At 41.4% G+C, this 13,392-nt stretch overlaps 1 protein-coding gene across 1 annotated transcript in view; it reads left to right on the forward strand.

Moving 5' to 3' along the window:
* SPTLC3 (serine palmitoyltransferase long chain base subunit 3) overlaps positions 1-12,861 on the forward strand; it is a 136,297-nt gene extending 123,436 nt beyond the window's left edge. Inside the window, exons 10-12 of the mRNA XM_032461815.1 lie at positions 1,651-1,786; positions 6,347-6,476; positions 9,369-12,861. Coding sequence (XP_032317706.1) covers positions 1,651-1,786; positions 6,347-6,476; positions 9,369-9,482 — 380 coding nt within the window. The 3' untranslated portion in view covers positions 9,483-12,861. The remainder of the gene's footprint in view (positions 1-1,650; positions 1,787-6,346; positions 6,477-9,368) is intronic.
* Positions 12,862-13,392: the final 531 nt, after the last annotated feature.

Consider the following 13,392-nt stretch of genomic DNA (forward strand, 5'->3'; position numbering starts at 1 on the left):
TATACTTTCCTTGGGTCAAGCTTGTCCTCCATCCACTGGCTGTGGCCAGCATGGTTGACAGGTCAGCTTTCCGGAAAAAGTACAATAAACCAGCTGCTAGGCCCAAGAGTTCCAATGATGCCACCTGGACTCTCTCTGTCTTGAGTCTTGCCTTTCTTCTGAGTCAACATTATTGTCAAGCAAGTTTTCTCCATATGGTGACAAAGATGTAGCTTGGAGATGACATTGATTTTACTCTTCTTCAGTGGATCTGAAAGTGTCTGGTAGGCCCAGGTTGTATTCCTGGGTTCCTGTGGTTCACTGAACCAATTAGCAGGGGGATGGATAGGCCAGGCCTGGGTCACACCCTACCCCTGTATCAGAAAGGAAAAATGGGGCCAACTCTACCTGAACATCATGATGCCCTGGAGGAAGGATGCTGAGCAGGAGATACCCACTGCTCAACATTTAATCTAGGCACAATCTGAGGCTATGTCTCTAAGAAGAAACTAGAAGACCATGATTGACATGTTTACTGAAAATTTTATCCATTTTTCATCTAAAGAGTTTCAAACACCCAGGAGTGATGTTCAAAACATTGAATAACTTGTAGAGAAAGGGCTGGTCATTTTGAATGGATGCCCAACCAATTAGAATAAAGGTCAGTTGTATTAGCAGACTCCTGCTGCATAGCAACCCTGCATCAAATGCGAACCTTGGACTAATTTCTAGGGGACTTAAATATCCAATCCTAGTCAATCTTCCTTATTGAGCAAACACCCCTTAGCTTTCTCTAGTTTACTCACTTCCCTATTAGAGGTAGAACTGAGTGGACAGGCGTCTCCTGAACTCTTTCTACTCTTCAGTTCCCTTTGTCATCTCATCATGTGTGTGACCTCCCCACTGGGAGACACCCTTAGGACAGAATATAAGCTTTTGAGCTGAAGCACCTTGAAACGGACACATGTACTTGCTTGATCTCTATCTGAGGCCAACACTGTCATTTTTTCTGGCTGAGGAAAGCAGAGGTCCCCTTCTTTCCTCTCTCTATTACTTTACCACTGCCAAATGCCTCACAAAGCAGTCCTGGTCTCTGCTGGATCCATCTTCATCCCCGGGATGTGCTACCCTTTCAAATTCAGATTGGATGAAGTGTTCTTTGATTAGAGACCTAAATGAGGGGCAAATTAATAGGCTGGCTCAGCTTAGCTGAAAAGCCTGACCCAACAACTGGTGTGAGGTGGAGTGTGTCTGTGTGTGTGTGCCTGTGTGTGTGTTTCTGTTACTTCTTGTCACACTTCCTTCTTCTCCTAAAATACTTAGCACAGAATCCATACACAATAGGTATCTGGTAAATGATAGTTCATCTCCTTCCTTCTTGTTAGACACCCTTCCTGCTCCCCTACTGCCCTGCAGCCTACTCTGGTTTTAGTTGTTAGCAGTACCTAGCAGCACCATCTCCTCTGGATCCTGTCTTTCAGGCTCAGGGTGGGTCCTGGCCATCAGCACCCATACCTACTCCCCAGGAGGTACTTCCCACCGTGCTGTGACCCCCCTCCCAGCTAATAATGCAGCCTGCACAAAGAATTGGGAACACTTGCCAAGACAGTCTGACTTTTGCTTTCCTCTTCCAAGTGGGAATTGATGGCTTTCATGCCTATCTCGTTTCAGGGTTGCAGAGAGTACAGCAACTTGCCAAAAACACAAGATACTTCAGACAGAGACTGAAAGAAATGGGATTCATTATCTACGGCCATGAGGAATCTCCAGTGGTCCCCCTGCTCCTTTACATGCCTGCTAAATTAGCGTGAGTATCCAAGGGCCCTCAGGAGAACACCTGAGCCCCAGGACATCTGACTGATGGTGCTTTTGACACCAGGAGGCTCCTTCAGCATAGGTATTGCTTATGCACATTGATCAGGATGCCAAGTTCAGGATTCACTTGTCCAGCTTCTCAGAAGCCATCTGCCATCAGCAAGGCCTCTGCATGGGTCTTATGGGAAGGGAACCAGGTGCGGATGCCCATCATTTTCAAGCCCTGTGAACTGAGGGGAGTCACTTACCACCTGAGGCCTCATTTGTAAATTGCAGTTCTGTAGTTGAGCATCAATAACAACTGTGTAAAGAGAAAAAATGACTTTTCCTCAGTGTGGCATAGATAATTTTATACATGAGCCATTCTCCAACCTGCTAGAGACTAATTAACTCTGTTATTGAAAGGAAGTTAATTAAAACCCCTTCTCAGTGTAAAATATGTGTCTGACAAAGTGCATGGTGGAAAGTAACTTTCATTGTATGTTTATCAGATTCTAGATGTCCTGACTCTCCTTTGACACAACCCCATTGTTGGAACTTTCTTTTTGATTCTCTAATAGCCTAAATGGATCGGCAGAGTATTAGAAGTAGTAGAGGAAAGAAGTTCTGGAGGTATTAGTTGAGAGCTCATGATGGGTAGGACTGTTCCCAAAAGACTCTTCAGAGCATACTCTTGTGCCACTTCAGCCCAGCAGAATAACAAGCAGTTAAAACACAAGCATGAGTTATCTAGTGCAGCACAGTGTTCCCACCACTCAGCCCTTGTTCCTGGATCTCGGGTTGACAATTCAGTGCCTGGAGTGGCCAAGAAGACAGTGTGCTACAGACATGTCACAGGACACTGCTCTGTGCTAATGACAGGGAAGGGTGACAGTGGTGATTCAAAGTGGTGGATAACCCAGACCTTTTACCATCCGATCTTGGAAGACAGGAAAGGAAACCCACATTTACTCAGAGTGGTTCGGGAAGTGGTGGATTCTGACGTCACATTTAGCCCATGTGTCCCTAATGTTATATGATTAGCTCAAATGAAGAAGCCAAAAGTAAACCTGTTTTATTTTTGAGAGCGTAAAGTACACAACACTGGATGGGAGTGTGCTGAATAGTTCTGACTTTGATAATGGAAGCTGGGAATGGAATCTCAATAGGCTGGGACAATGAGCCGATCCAATGAGAAGAGTCCGTGAAGAATAAAAACAAATGCATTGAAAAGCAAAAGTTCAACTGCAAGATAACAGAACAAGGGAGGGAATTCCCTTCCTCCTCTCTATGCCATGGGTCCTGACTAGACAAAGCTACTGTGAAAAATGAGAATGAGACTGGGAGGGAGTTTCCTGGAAAAGTTATGTTCCAGGGCATAATGAGTTGTTTGAAATGAAAAAGAATTTTGACCTCTGGGCAGTCTAGGATAAATTATCCAACCCTCTGAAGCCTTACTTTTCTTGTATTGAAAATGAGATATAATAGCACCTATCTCATAAGATCATTCAAAGATTAAACTAGATGAGGTCTATCAGCATTTGACATGCCACCTCTTATATAGGAGCTACTCAGTGTTGGCTGTTATTATTAATAATATTAATAATTATATAAAGCATTTAATATAGTGCTTGTCATACTGTGAGGACTCAATCAGTGGTACCCATTGTTATTGTCACTATTTCTACTCCTACTGCTGCTACAATGATGATGACTATTAGTTTCAACTGAGCGCAAGGTTGAGTCATCATACTTGCATGGCTTTTCAAAACAACTATTGCAATATTTGGTTACATTAATAAAAACAGAACATCAGAGAAAATAGTAGGAAAAGATTCTGCTATGTTATGCCCCAATTATGCTATTTTAGACCCTGGGTGATGTGACAAACCATCTAGTGCCTTCCAATTTAAGGTAGTTTTTAAGGAGGAGCTAACATTGCTGAAAGTTAATCATATGGTAAGGAAGCCTCTTAAACCCAGTGATCACGCACCAAAAACTGGATGCTTAGTCTTAGTTTACAAATGAAGACTTCACGGCACACAAAAGTCAAACTACTTTCTCAGGGTCCCTCACCCTGTAGGTACTAGAACCCAGAATTCAAGCCAGTTCCATTTGCTTCCTGAACCAGAGTTCTTTTCAATGCACTGAACACAATCTCTCAAGCTTTAGTCCCCAGGGGAAAATACACATCTCATTAAAGCAGTGCAGAGTATGAGCTTAACTCTCTTTGATGTCACTATTGGTGAATCAAAAGGCATCACTTACTACAATGGGGAAAAATCAAATTGTTTGGGTCATCAGGAAACAGAACAGGTGAGTTACATCAGGTAACATCATCTGTTGTTGGCAGGAGTTGCTGGCTAGAGCTGGCCTGCTGCCTGGTCCTGTTTTTTTCTATGATGCTTCTTCAGTGGAAAGTTTATCTGCAGAGAAGCTTCAGAAACAGGAGTTAATTGTATGACAGTGTGTGAGCACGTTTTTCATTTGCTCATTTAAAAACCTTGGATTTTATTAAAGAACTGTGATTTCTCCCTATCTCCACCTACCACAAAATGAAAATATCATCTCTCACCAGTTACCCTTTTGAACAAAGTCCAGTTGCAACTCTACCACTGGAATCTTTTATGGAGTTTAGTATAACATGATTTCACCCATAAAACATTCACTTAAATAATCAAGAATGTATTGGATTTACTATTCGGTACAGGGTTTACATTTTCTATCCACGAGCCTCATCATACACTTGGAGGATGGCGATGCATGCAATGCAGTAATGCTGTGTGCAGTGCAGTGCTTATGTTTTTTATTATTATTATCGTTGTTGTTGTTGTTGTTATTATTATTATTATTATTATTTTATTATTATTATTCACATAGTTTAGTTTATTTCCACCTAGGCTGGCTCTAATTTGCTTTGGGGAGTACCAACCCAGAGGCTCTAGAATGTTCAGGACAGTCATATTCTTTAACTGAAGAAATCTAGGTTTGGTAGTGTAAGTTTTAACTCAGAAGTGCTCCAGGGAGGCCTCAGATTAACCTAATGAACCAACAGTCATGTATTTTGCTCTACATTCTTTGGCAAAACTCGCTTCCTCTGCTACAAAGGGAAAAGTGCAGATGGTGAGAATGGTCTCTCGGGAGTCCCAAAATCTGGTCCAAGATCATGGGCCAGGTGATTTTTACTCTAGCAATGAAAGCACTTGACTTGCTTCCCAGAGAATTACGAGCTCTCATTCTGTGCAGTCTTGTGTAGGGTGATCAAGAAAGAGGAGGAATGGCCTGTTGTCAAGCTTTCTCAGTCAGAAAGTGCCATCTCTTGTAACCTCCCCAGTCCAAATCAGAGGGTGAGTCTTGCCTTGTCTGAGGCAGGAGCTAGGGAGGCTCTGTGTCTGGTAGGTCTTGGAATCTCCATAGCTTCATTTGACAGCCTGTGTTTTGCCCAAGGCAACCCAAAGGCAGACAGCTAAATGGGAGAGGAATGGAAGACCCAGTGGCCTTTCTCTCAACATCTGCATCAAGGATTCCTTCTGAGTTACCACTGGAAGGTGTCTGTGCTTCTGTCAACTGCCAGCCTAAAATAAGACACCAGCAACCTTTGAATGCTAAGAACAGACCCAAGACGTTTAGCACACCTGCAGGTAGAGCATCTCTGGGATTCAGGGTCCCTGTGGAGAGTGACAGAGCACAAAGGGGTAAAAGCTCACTTGGGGAACATGCCTGGATCTGACATTAGATCTTGGCACCAGAAATTTAGAGAGTTTGAGAGCTTGATATTCCAGAATCGTTATTGAAATTAACTTGGGAATAAAAAGAGGCTGGAAGCAGTTAAGGGGAAGGAATCATAGCTTAAAAAGGTTTTGCTCTGAGTCAAAAGCTTTAGAGTTAAATGACCTGTGTCACAGTCTGCATCTACCGGCAGACCTGTGTATCCATGTTTCTTTCTCTGCCTCCGTCCTGCCCCTTTCCCCCTTAATCCATCCATCCCTGAACATACACGTGACAAATGAGGAGGCCTTTGCTATTTCCTAGTTTTGGCTTGATGGAAAATAAAATCCTTGTCTCTGGAGTGAGAATATGGCTTGGGGTTGGCTCCTGCAGACACTCTGATCCTGGTCCTGAAATTATAGTCACAAAGTAGAGGCTTCTTGAAATTTCCACACTATATTATTGGTACTAAGTTTTTAGAACATAGAAGTTTACACCTAATAGATATTCTTTCTTTTGGCATTTGCATTGTGTTATGGTTTTATTTCTAGGGATCCTGCAGATGAGAGTTTACACATACACAGACTTTTAAAATCAGGGTCACATGCATCAACATTTTCTGCTCAGTGTCAAAGTTTGTGCACATAACTGTCTACTGAGTGTGCCAGGCCCCCTAATATACATGTTCAGTTATGAGCGTAATCAAGTGATAGCCTGCACTTGTCAGGCGTGTTTGACAGAATTTCATTAATTCAATCATCTACTTATTGTTATAAAAATAGTAGAAGTCAATTAGCCATATTCCTTTATTTGTAGGCTAATTTTATCATCCCTCAGTTAACACTCTTTTTAACCTTCCCCTTAGGGCTTTTGCAAGGCATCTATTAAAGAGAAAAATTGGTGTGGTGGTCGTTGGATTTCCAGCTACTCCCCTCGCAGAAGGCCGGGCTCGGTTTTGTGTTTCAGCAGCACACACCCAGGAGATGTTAGACACAGTGAGTACACCACAGCCCACCAGAACCTGTGGGACTGGTCTCCAGTTCTGGGCTCTTTCATTTATTGATCTCACTTGGGTTCCCCTGGGTTTCTCCTGCATGGTTTAAGAAAACTGTCATTTTAAAATAATAAATAATAAAACTCATTGCTAAAAAACAAAGGTATCCCAGCAATGCCCAACAACATGGTCAACTCAGCAGATAGAAAAAAAAAAATCAGCTCAGTGAAGATTTGAGTCAAGTTGTTGTTTTGGTTTCATAGTAAAGACTGAGCGAGTAGCCAAATGTCCTGCTCTTCACTTGTTCTTAAATGCAGATGCTGATCTCATGTGCTATTTCAGCATTAACTGCCTGCATCCTGACGTTGCTCACGGCCACCACATCCATCATAAGAAAATATGACCCAAATAAGCCACATATTGGAAAACCAGCAACAAAGGCATATCTGTCGTATAAGCTAGTCCTACATGAGGTGTAATTGATTTTTAAACCACATTTCATTGTCCTTTGATTTCAATCTGTGTGTGAATGAGTAATATCAGAGAACCAAGCCAGGTCAGTCAGTTTGGTATTGTTGAAACTGTCTCGTAACATCAGTGCAGTTTAGCAAACACTATTGGGTGTCCACTACATGCAAAACCCTGGGGGTAAAAAGTCCAAGAGAAGATATTGTAACAAGCATGAGATGACAATAGTGGACAGAATAAATTGGTCTTGAAAAATAAATACAGACAGCTTCAGGAATAGGAGGGTATCATGAGTTACTATCTATATAGAGTTATTTGAACAAAACAAAATCTGACAAGGTCAAGGCAATATAAACAAAAGAAATGGATCTAGGAACAGACGTTATAAATGCATAGAGCTGCCAAGACGTGGCAAATATTTGGATGTGGGGCACCTGTGGGACAAGGGAATCAAGGATAATCCAAGGTCTGTGGCCCTACAGTGAATGGAAGAACAGCAAAGCTAAGTGTGTAGATGAGATAAGGTCTATGGTAAGAAAGAGCAAATTATCAACAAGACTAGGGGAATAAAAGAGGCTCAGTTGTAGGCATGCTGGGATTACCTGTCTATGGGCCACCTGGGAAAAAGAAAATCCAATTCTAGAGCTTAGGAGACTGTGTATGGCTGGAGCTGCTGTAATTTGAGGAACTGAGGGACCATTAAAGACAATGGTAGAAGATGTAGTTGTCCAAATATAACTGATCGGGCCAAGGTCAGACTCCAGTGGAGGGCCTCCATCCCAGGGTGGATGTAGGACCACAGACGAGGAACTAGACTTAGATGGAGCCAGAGCAATCGGGAGAGTTGTGTAGCTAGTGTAGTGCTACATACAGTAAAAAGGGAAAAGCTCCAAGGAAGGGGAGGAGCAAATGTCCCTACGTAACAGCAGAACGTTTGTTCGTGTCGGGTAAGAGAGAAGATGAAACTATTGGATTAGCAATTAGTAGGAACTTGATGTTCCTCAGAGAAGACAGTGTTAGAGGAGTGTGGGGACAGAAGTAAGAATTCAAAGAAGAAAAGAAATGAAGAGGATCGAGGATACTTTTAGCTTGAATTACACACACAGACACACACACAGACATGCACACACACGTCCATATCTTTCTGCTTAACCATTATATTCTTAGGAATTAAACCAGTGTTATACACAGTGACAGTTGATTGGATCGCATGTCAACAACTGAGCTAACTCTAGGTTTTGAGATGATGGGCGAACTTTGCTGCTTTTGTACTTTGCGCTTTTCTCTAGTGTCCAGATTCTCTAAAATGAATATATATTTCTAGTGCACCTCTTTTAACAAATTGTTTCTTTTAAATGTAATGAGTTGGTGATAAGAAATCATAGGCAAGTCATTCAATAAGTTTGTAAAGGCAGGAAAAATAGATTTTGAAGAAGCCCTTGCAAGTGGGGAAAGATGAGCATGTATAAACATCAAGGGAGGGAGTGAAGAGAGGGGTACTATGGGCAAGGGGAGAAAAGGACACAGCCAGGAGCAAACTCCCAGAGATGCCAGGAGGGGATGTGCAGCATGGATGGATTTGTATTATTTTTCTGATCCAAACAGCACTGATGTGCTCATGAGTACATAGTTCTGTAGAGATCAGACCTGTGATTCTCTTCACGAGTTAATTCCTATGGAATACCTGATTTGGAAGGAGCAGAGAGATGTCATCTAGGCACTTCCAAACTTTTGGGATCATGCAAACAATTATCAATGCAAACATTTAAGCAGGTTTCTTACTGTTAAGTATAAGAGAATGTGAAAAATGACCCCATACAGTCCAGGCATTAAGGTAGCAACTGATCATGTACAATTAGAAACACTGCTCGTTAGATAAGTCCACTCAGTGATCTTGTTTGGAACAAGGCAGAAATGAAGCCACTTTGCAAACACTAAATGACTTGAAATGTCCCTCTTCTAACATGGGTGACAGCTGCTCCTTTACCGAGGACAGCTCTAGCTTCACTTTACTCTTGCTGTCTCCCGGGCAAGAAGTCTATGCTGTGTCATGAAGACACAACTCAAAGGTAATCTGAAACTTATCTTTTTCTCCCACAAGTTTATATATGTCATTGAACTTTAAAATAAAGACTTCAAGGGTAAGCATGGATTGGATGCTTTTATTCCTCTCTTCACACCCCAAAAATAAACTAAACATTTGTAATGTGGAAATACACTACTAAAGAATAAGAAGTAAAATGCATTAGCCTCTGACATTCCTCCAGGGCTGGCTTACAAACCACAGCTTAATGATTTGAATTTTTCTTCTTTTCTTTAAAATCAAATAAACTGGCAAAAGGAGACTGTGGTCCTGTGTGAGGCTCCAGAGAGCAGGGCCACTTGGGGGTTTAAGGAGAACTGATAAGAGTCAATCTCTTTGCAGGTTTTGGAAGCCCTGGATAAGATGGGTGACCTGCTGCATGCTAAATATTCCCGGCACAGGAAGTCAGCTCGCCCCGAACTCTATGACGAGACCAGCTTTGAACTTGAGGATTGAGTTTCCTGGTCCCGGATGGAACCTAAAGACTTCGCCAGAAAGACCTCCCTCCTTTCGTCAAAAGAAATACAAATGTGTTTCTCCTCCTTTCTAAGGACGGTTTTGGTTTCCAAGCCAGCTTTATTGACCCAAGAGAGATATGATTTTTGTTGTGTTTTTAATGTCTCTGCAGGAGACAAAGCTTCGGTTCCAGAGTTTACCTTTCTCCTCTTCCAAGTGTCTTGTCACAAATACACACCTGCTCTTCTTAGAATATTTTTAATGTCAATGAGCCTGTGTTTTAGCTGCTCCTGTGCAGCCTCTTTGGTCCAGACCCTTTCAGGAGTTCCAGCCAAATGAGAGGGTTTCGATTCTTAACTCAGTAGAGCTCACTGTGTACTTACTTACTTCATCTGCAGACAGGGCAGGGTCGGGTGGGGGCAGGTGCTGAACTCCTTGTTACCCACGGCAACACCAGCCAGAACGCATCCACATCAGAGGACATCTCAGGCAAGAGGGTGAAGAAATGTGGCTTCTACCATTTGCTGCATTTGGACTTTTCCCAAGAACAAGTATCAAAAGCCATAGTCAATGTTTCGAGTGAGAGAGAAGACCTGACCAGCAGCAACCAAAGGTGTCTTTAAAGGAAACTTTCCTTTTCCTCTTGTTGGTCTCCTACAGGTTTACAGCTGAGCTTTTGAAGTTTGGAAAATTCAGGACTCTTGTTTCATCAGGAAGGGAGCAGAAAGCAAGTCAGCCAGTTTTAGGCCTGAACTTAAAACTCTGAAGCGGTAACAACTTGAATGTTGTTGGTGCCACGTGGACTGAACGTTCAGTGTGCATGGCCTTCACTTCTTTAAGGAATGAGTTGTCATTTTCCTATTGAATTTGGAATACATGGTGAAATTCAAGGTCCTTTAGAGTTGACTCCCAAGACTACACTGGAAGAACATATTAATTCAAAAAAGGCATTTAAAAGTAAATTCTATTCAACTTTTTCAATTCTGACACCCCCATTCAGGCCTATTAAATGGCACTGTATCTGGCACCAGCGCCCCAGTTGAGTACTGGGTGGGCTTGTACACTATTGGGCAACCAACTGTAATTTACTTGTGTTCTCTCTGTCTCTCTCTCTGTCTCTGGGTGTCTGCCCGCCTGCCTCTCTCTCTCTCTAAAAGTAAACACAAACTTCTCTGCAAAAGAAGCCCTTTGCTAATTGGAACTGGTTGGTATGGAAAAAGCCAGTGGAAAACCTTATCTTTAATGAGCTCCAAGATTGTATTCAGATTGGGAAACTGTAGAAAGCAGTGGCGACCTTTCAGCAAAGATTCTGTAATAGTTCAAATGAGTTACAGAACATTCCAATCCATCAAATGACACTATAAAGAAATCACTTCAAGAGAGGTTCGAATTCGCATGACATAGATGGGCCCAGACTTTCATGCTGGGAGCTGAGATAGAAACTCCGCCCACAGCATGGCGTCCGGTGGAGCAGCAGGCCCTGATGCTCACAGCTTATTAAAGGATAAAGGGGAATGGGGAAATGATAACCCTCAGTAGGAACATCAGGTTAAAAGTGGATCACAATGATAAATTTCCTCATGACTTGTCTGCAAGGAGTCCTACAAGCAGAACAGGAGAGGAAATGGGATCTGAAAATCCAGTTGTCCTGTCTAAGGACTGATTTTAATACCTCAATTCCAGACTAAATTCCAACTCTTCTCAATGAACTGGTGCAGCATTCCTTTTGCAAAGAAAATCTATGTTGTATAAATGTACAATGAAAAGGAAGCCTTGTAGATCTTTTCTCTTGAAAACGTGCATTTAAATGAAGTTGATCCTAGTTAATTGTCCAAAATGCATCTTCATCAAGATCCCAGAGTCCTGGGCAATTCACTACATACTCTGATACAAGATAAAGAATCTATCTGTGCCAGAGAATCTGTGTTGAGAATACACTTAGAAGAATAACTGGAATCAAAGTAGAATGTTTCCTGAGCACATTTAGAGGGGCCCAGGTCCCAAAGGGCTGGTAGTATATAAAAATATATGTCATACACAATAAGGTTGGTTAAGAGGTTTATTGTGAGAATTTTTAACTTTTTATAAGAAAAAAAAAAAACTACTGCAAGGTTAGTAAAACCATGATTTCAATTCAATAGGGATTACTGGGTCCTAGTAACAATGCCAGAGCCAAAAATTTCCCTTTGGTTGGTTCTGTTTGGAAAGGAAATTTTCCAGCAGAACTATTATGTTATTCAGTCTTTACTCTGCCAATTACACACACACACACAAACACACACACCCCTTCTTTTCCTTTACAGAGCAAACAAGAGTTTAACAACACAGAGATGAGAATCTGGTTGGTTGATAGACAGATAGAAGATGCTGTTCTAAAAATGACCTTCAAGGAAGCAAAAGATAAAGGACCCAGATGAATATTCGTGAGGAGGATACATTTGCACATTAGGGAGACACCATCCTAGTCTTGTCATGGAACTGCAGTGCCCTGGATGTTTGGCCCTATTGCCTTTCAGCATGTTTTGTCCTGCCAGAGAACATATGGAGTTTACTAGGAAGCTTGTTAAAAATGCAGATCCCTGGATCCCACAGCAGACCTCCACTGAATCAGACTAGCTTTCATGCCCAGGAATCTGTGTTTTAGCCAGACTTCCCAGGAGATTCTAATCCATGTCATAGTTTGAGAACTACTATTGGAACTTTTGTTTTGGTAGATCAGTTGGGTCTAATAACATACCAGGAACTTTGTTCTGATTTTCTGTTGATAGTTTAAGGTGTTTATAATACTAAAACTAATTATTCCAAAATTTTCTCCTCAATGGGACATTTTGTTCCCATTTTCTAGGTGCCTTCTCTTTCCACAAAAATGGATCCAATGTTAAAGAATCATCTGCCATTCATTTGAACAAAATTGTCTCTTTTCTAGTTCTCCTCTGTATCATTTCTTGCAAGATGTCCCTTTTCCTTTTCATCACTTTGTCCCATTGAATGTGGTATCTTTTTCCTTTTTTCCCTTCTTACTCCTTTAAAAAGTCTTCAATCTCTGATTATTTATTAATTCCAAAAACAGCTCTTGAACAGGGTGAAAGTCTTAACAGTTCTTCAAACATGCAATGTTCCTCTGTATTTCTCTTCAGAGATAACAAATATTATAAATTAATTACTCTGACTTAAAAGTTCTGATGAGGAAAACTTAACCCTCTTAAATATATGCTTTGATTTACAGCAATAATAACAATTGTGACTTGAACTTATTTGATGATTTCTTGGCAATTTATTCCTGGTCTCAGGAAGTATAACATATTTGAAGTCTATATTCTCAGAATGCCATACACAGCTGTGTAATGTTTAAGAAATTAAAAGGAGTTTGAATTTTAAATGTTTCTAAGAAATTATTGTGGGACATTGTCTTATGGTGTTGTGGTGTGTTTTGTGTGTGTGTGTGTGTGTGTGTATGTATGTGTGTGTCATTGAAACATTTGAGGTGACCAGTTTCATTTCAATCTGCTTATGATGTTTTAATTTTTTAATAAATTAATCACCAAAACTGGCAATTAAAAAAAAAAATACCTGGGAAGGGTTTCAAGATGGCAGAACAGAGTGATGAGAAGTTCACCTCCTCCAACAATTACATCAAAAATATATCTACTTATGAACAGTTCTCACAGAATGCCTACTGAACTCTGGCAAAAGATTTTATACACACAAAGCTATAAGAAAAATCAGGTAGGAAGGAAAAAAAAGAATTAGGATGGGACCTGCACCTCTAGGAGGGAGCAGTGAAGGAAGAAACATTCCCTCACCACAGGAAGCCCTTTACCATCAGGGATATCAGCTTGGACAGAAAGGGAGATTCAGGAGCTCAGAGGACAGTGTGGCAGCCACTTTCTAGCAGGCATAACAGAGAGAG

The sequence above is a fragment of the Camelus ferus genome, chromosome 19, assembly GCF_009834535.1.
Source record: "Camelus ferus isolate YT-003-E chromosome 19, BCGSAC_Cfer_1.0, whole genome shotgun sequence".
NCBI classification, from domain to species: Eukaryota; Metazoa; Chordata; class Mammalia; order Artiodactyla; family Camelidae; genus Camelus; species Camelus ferus.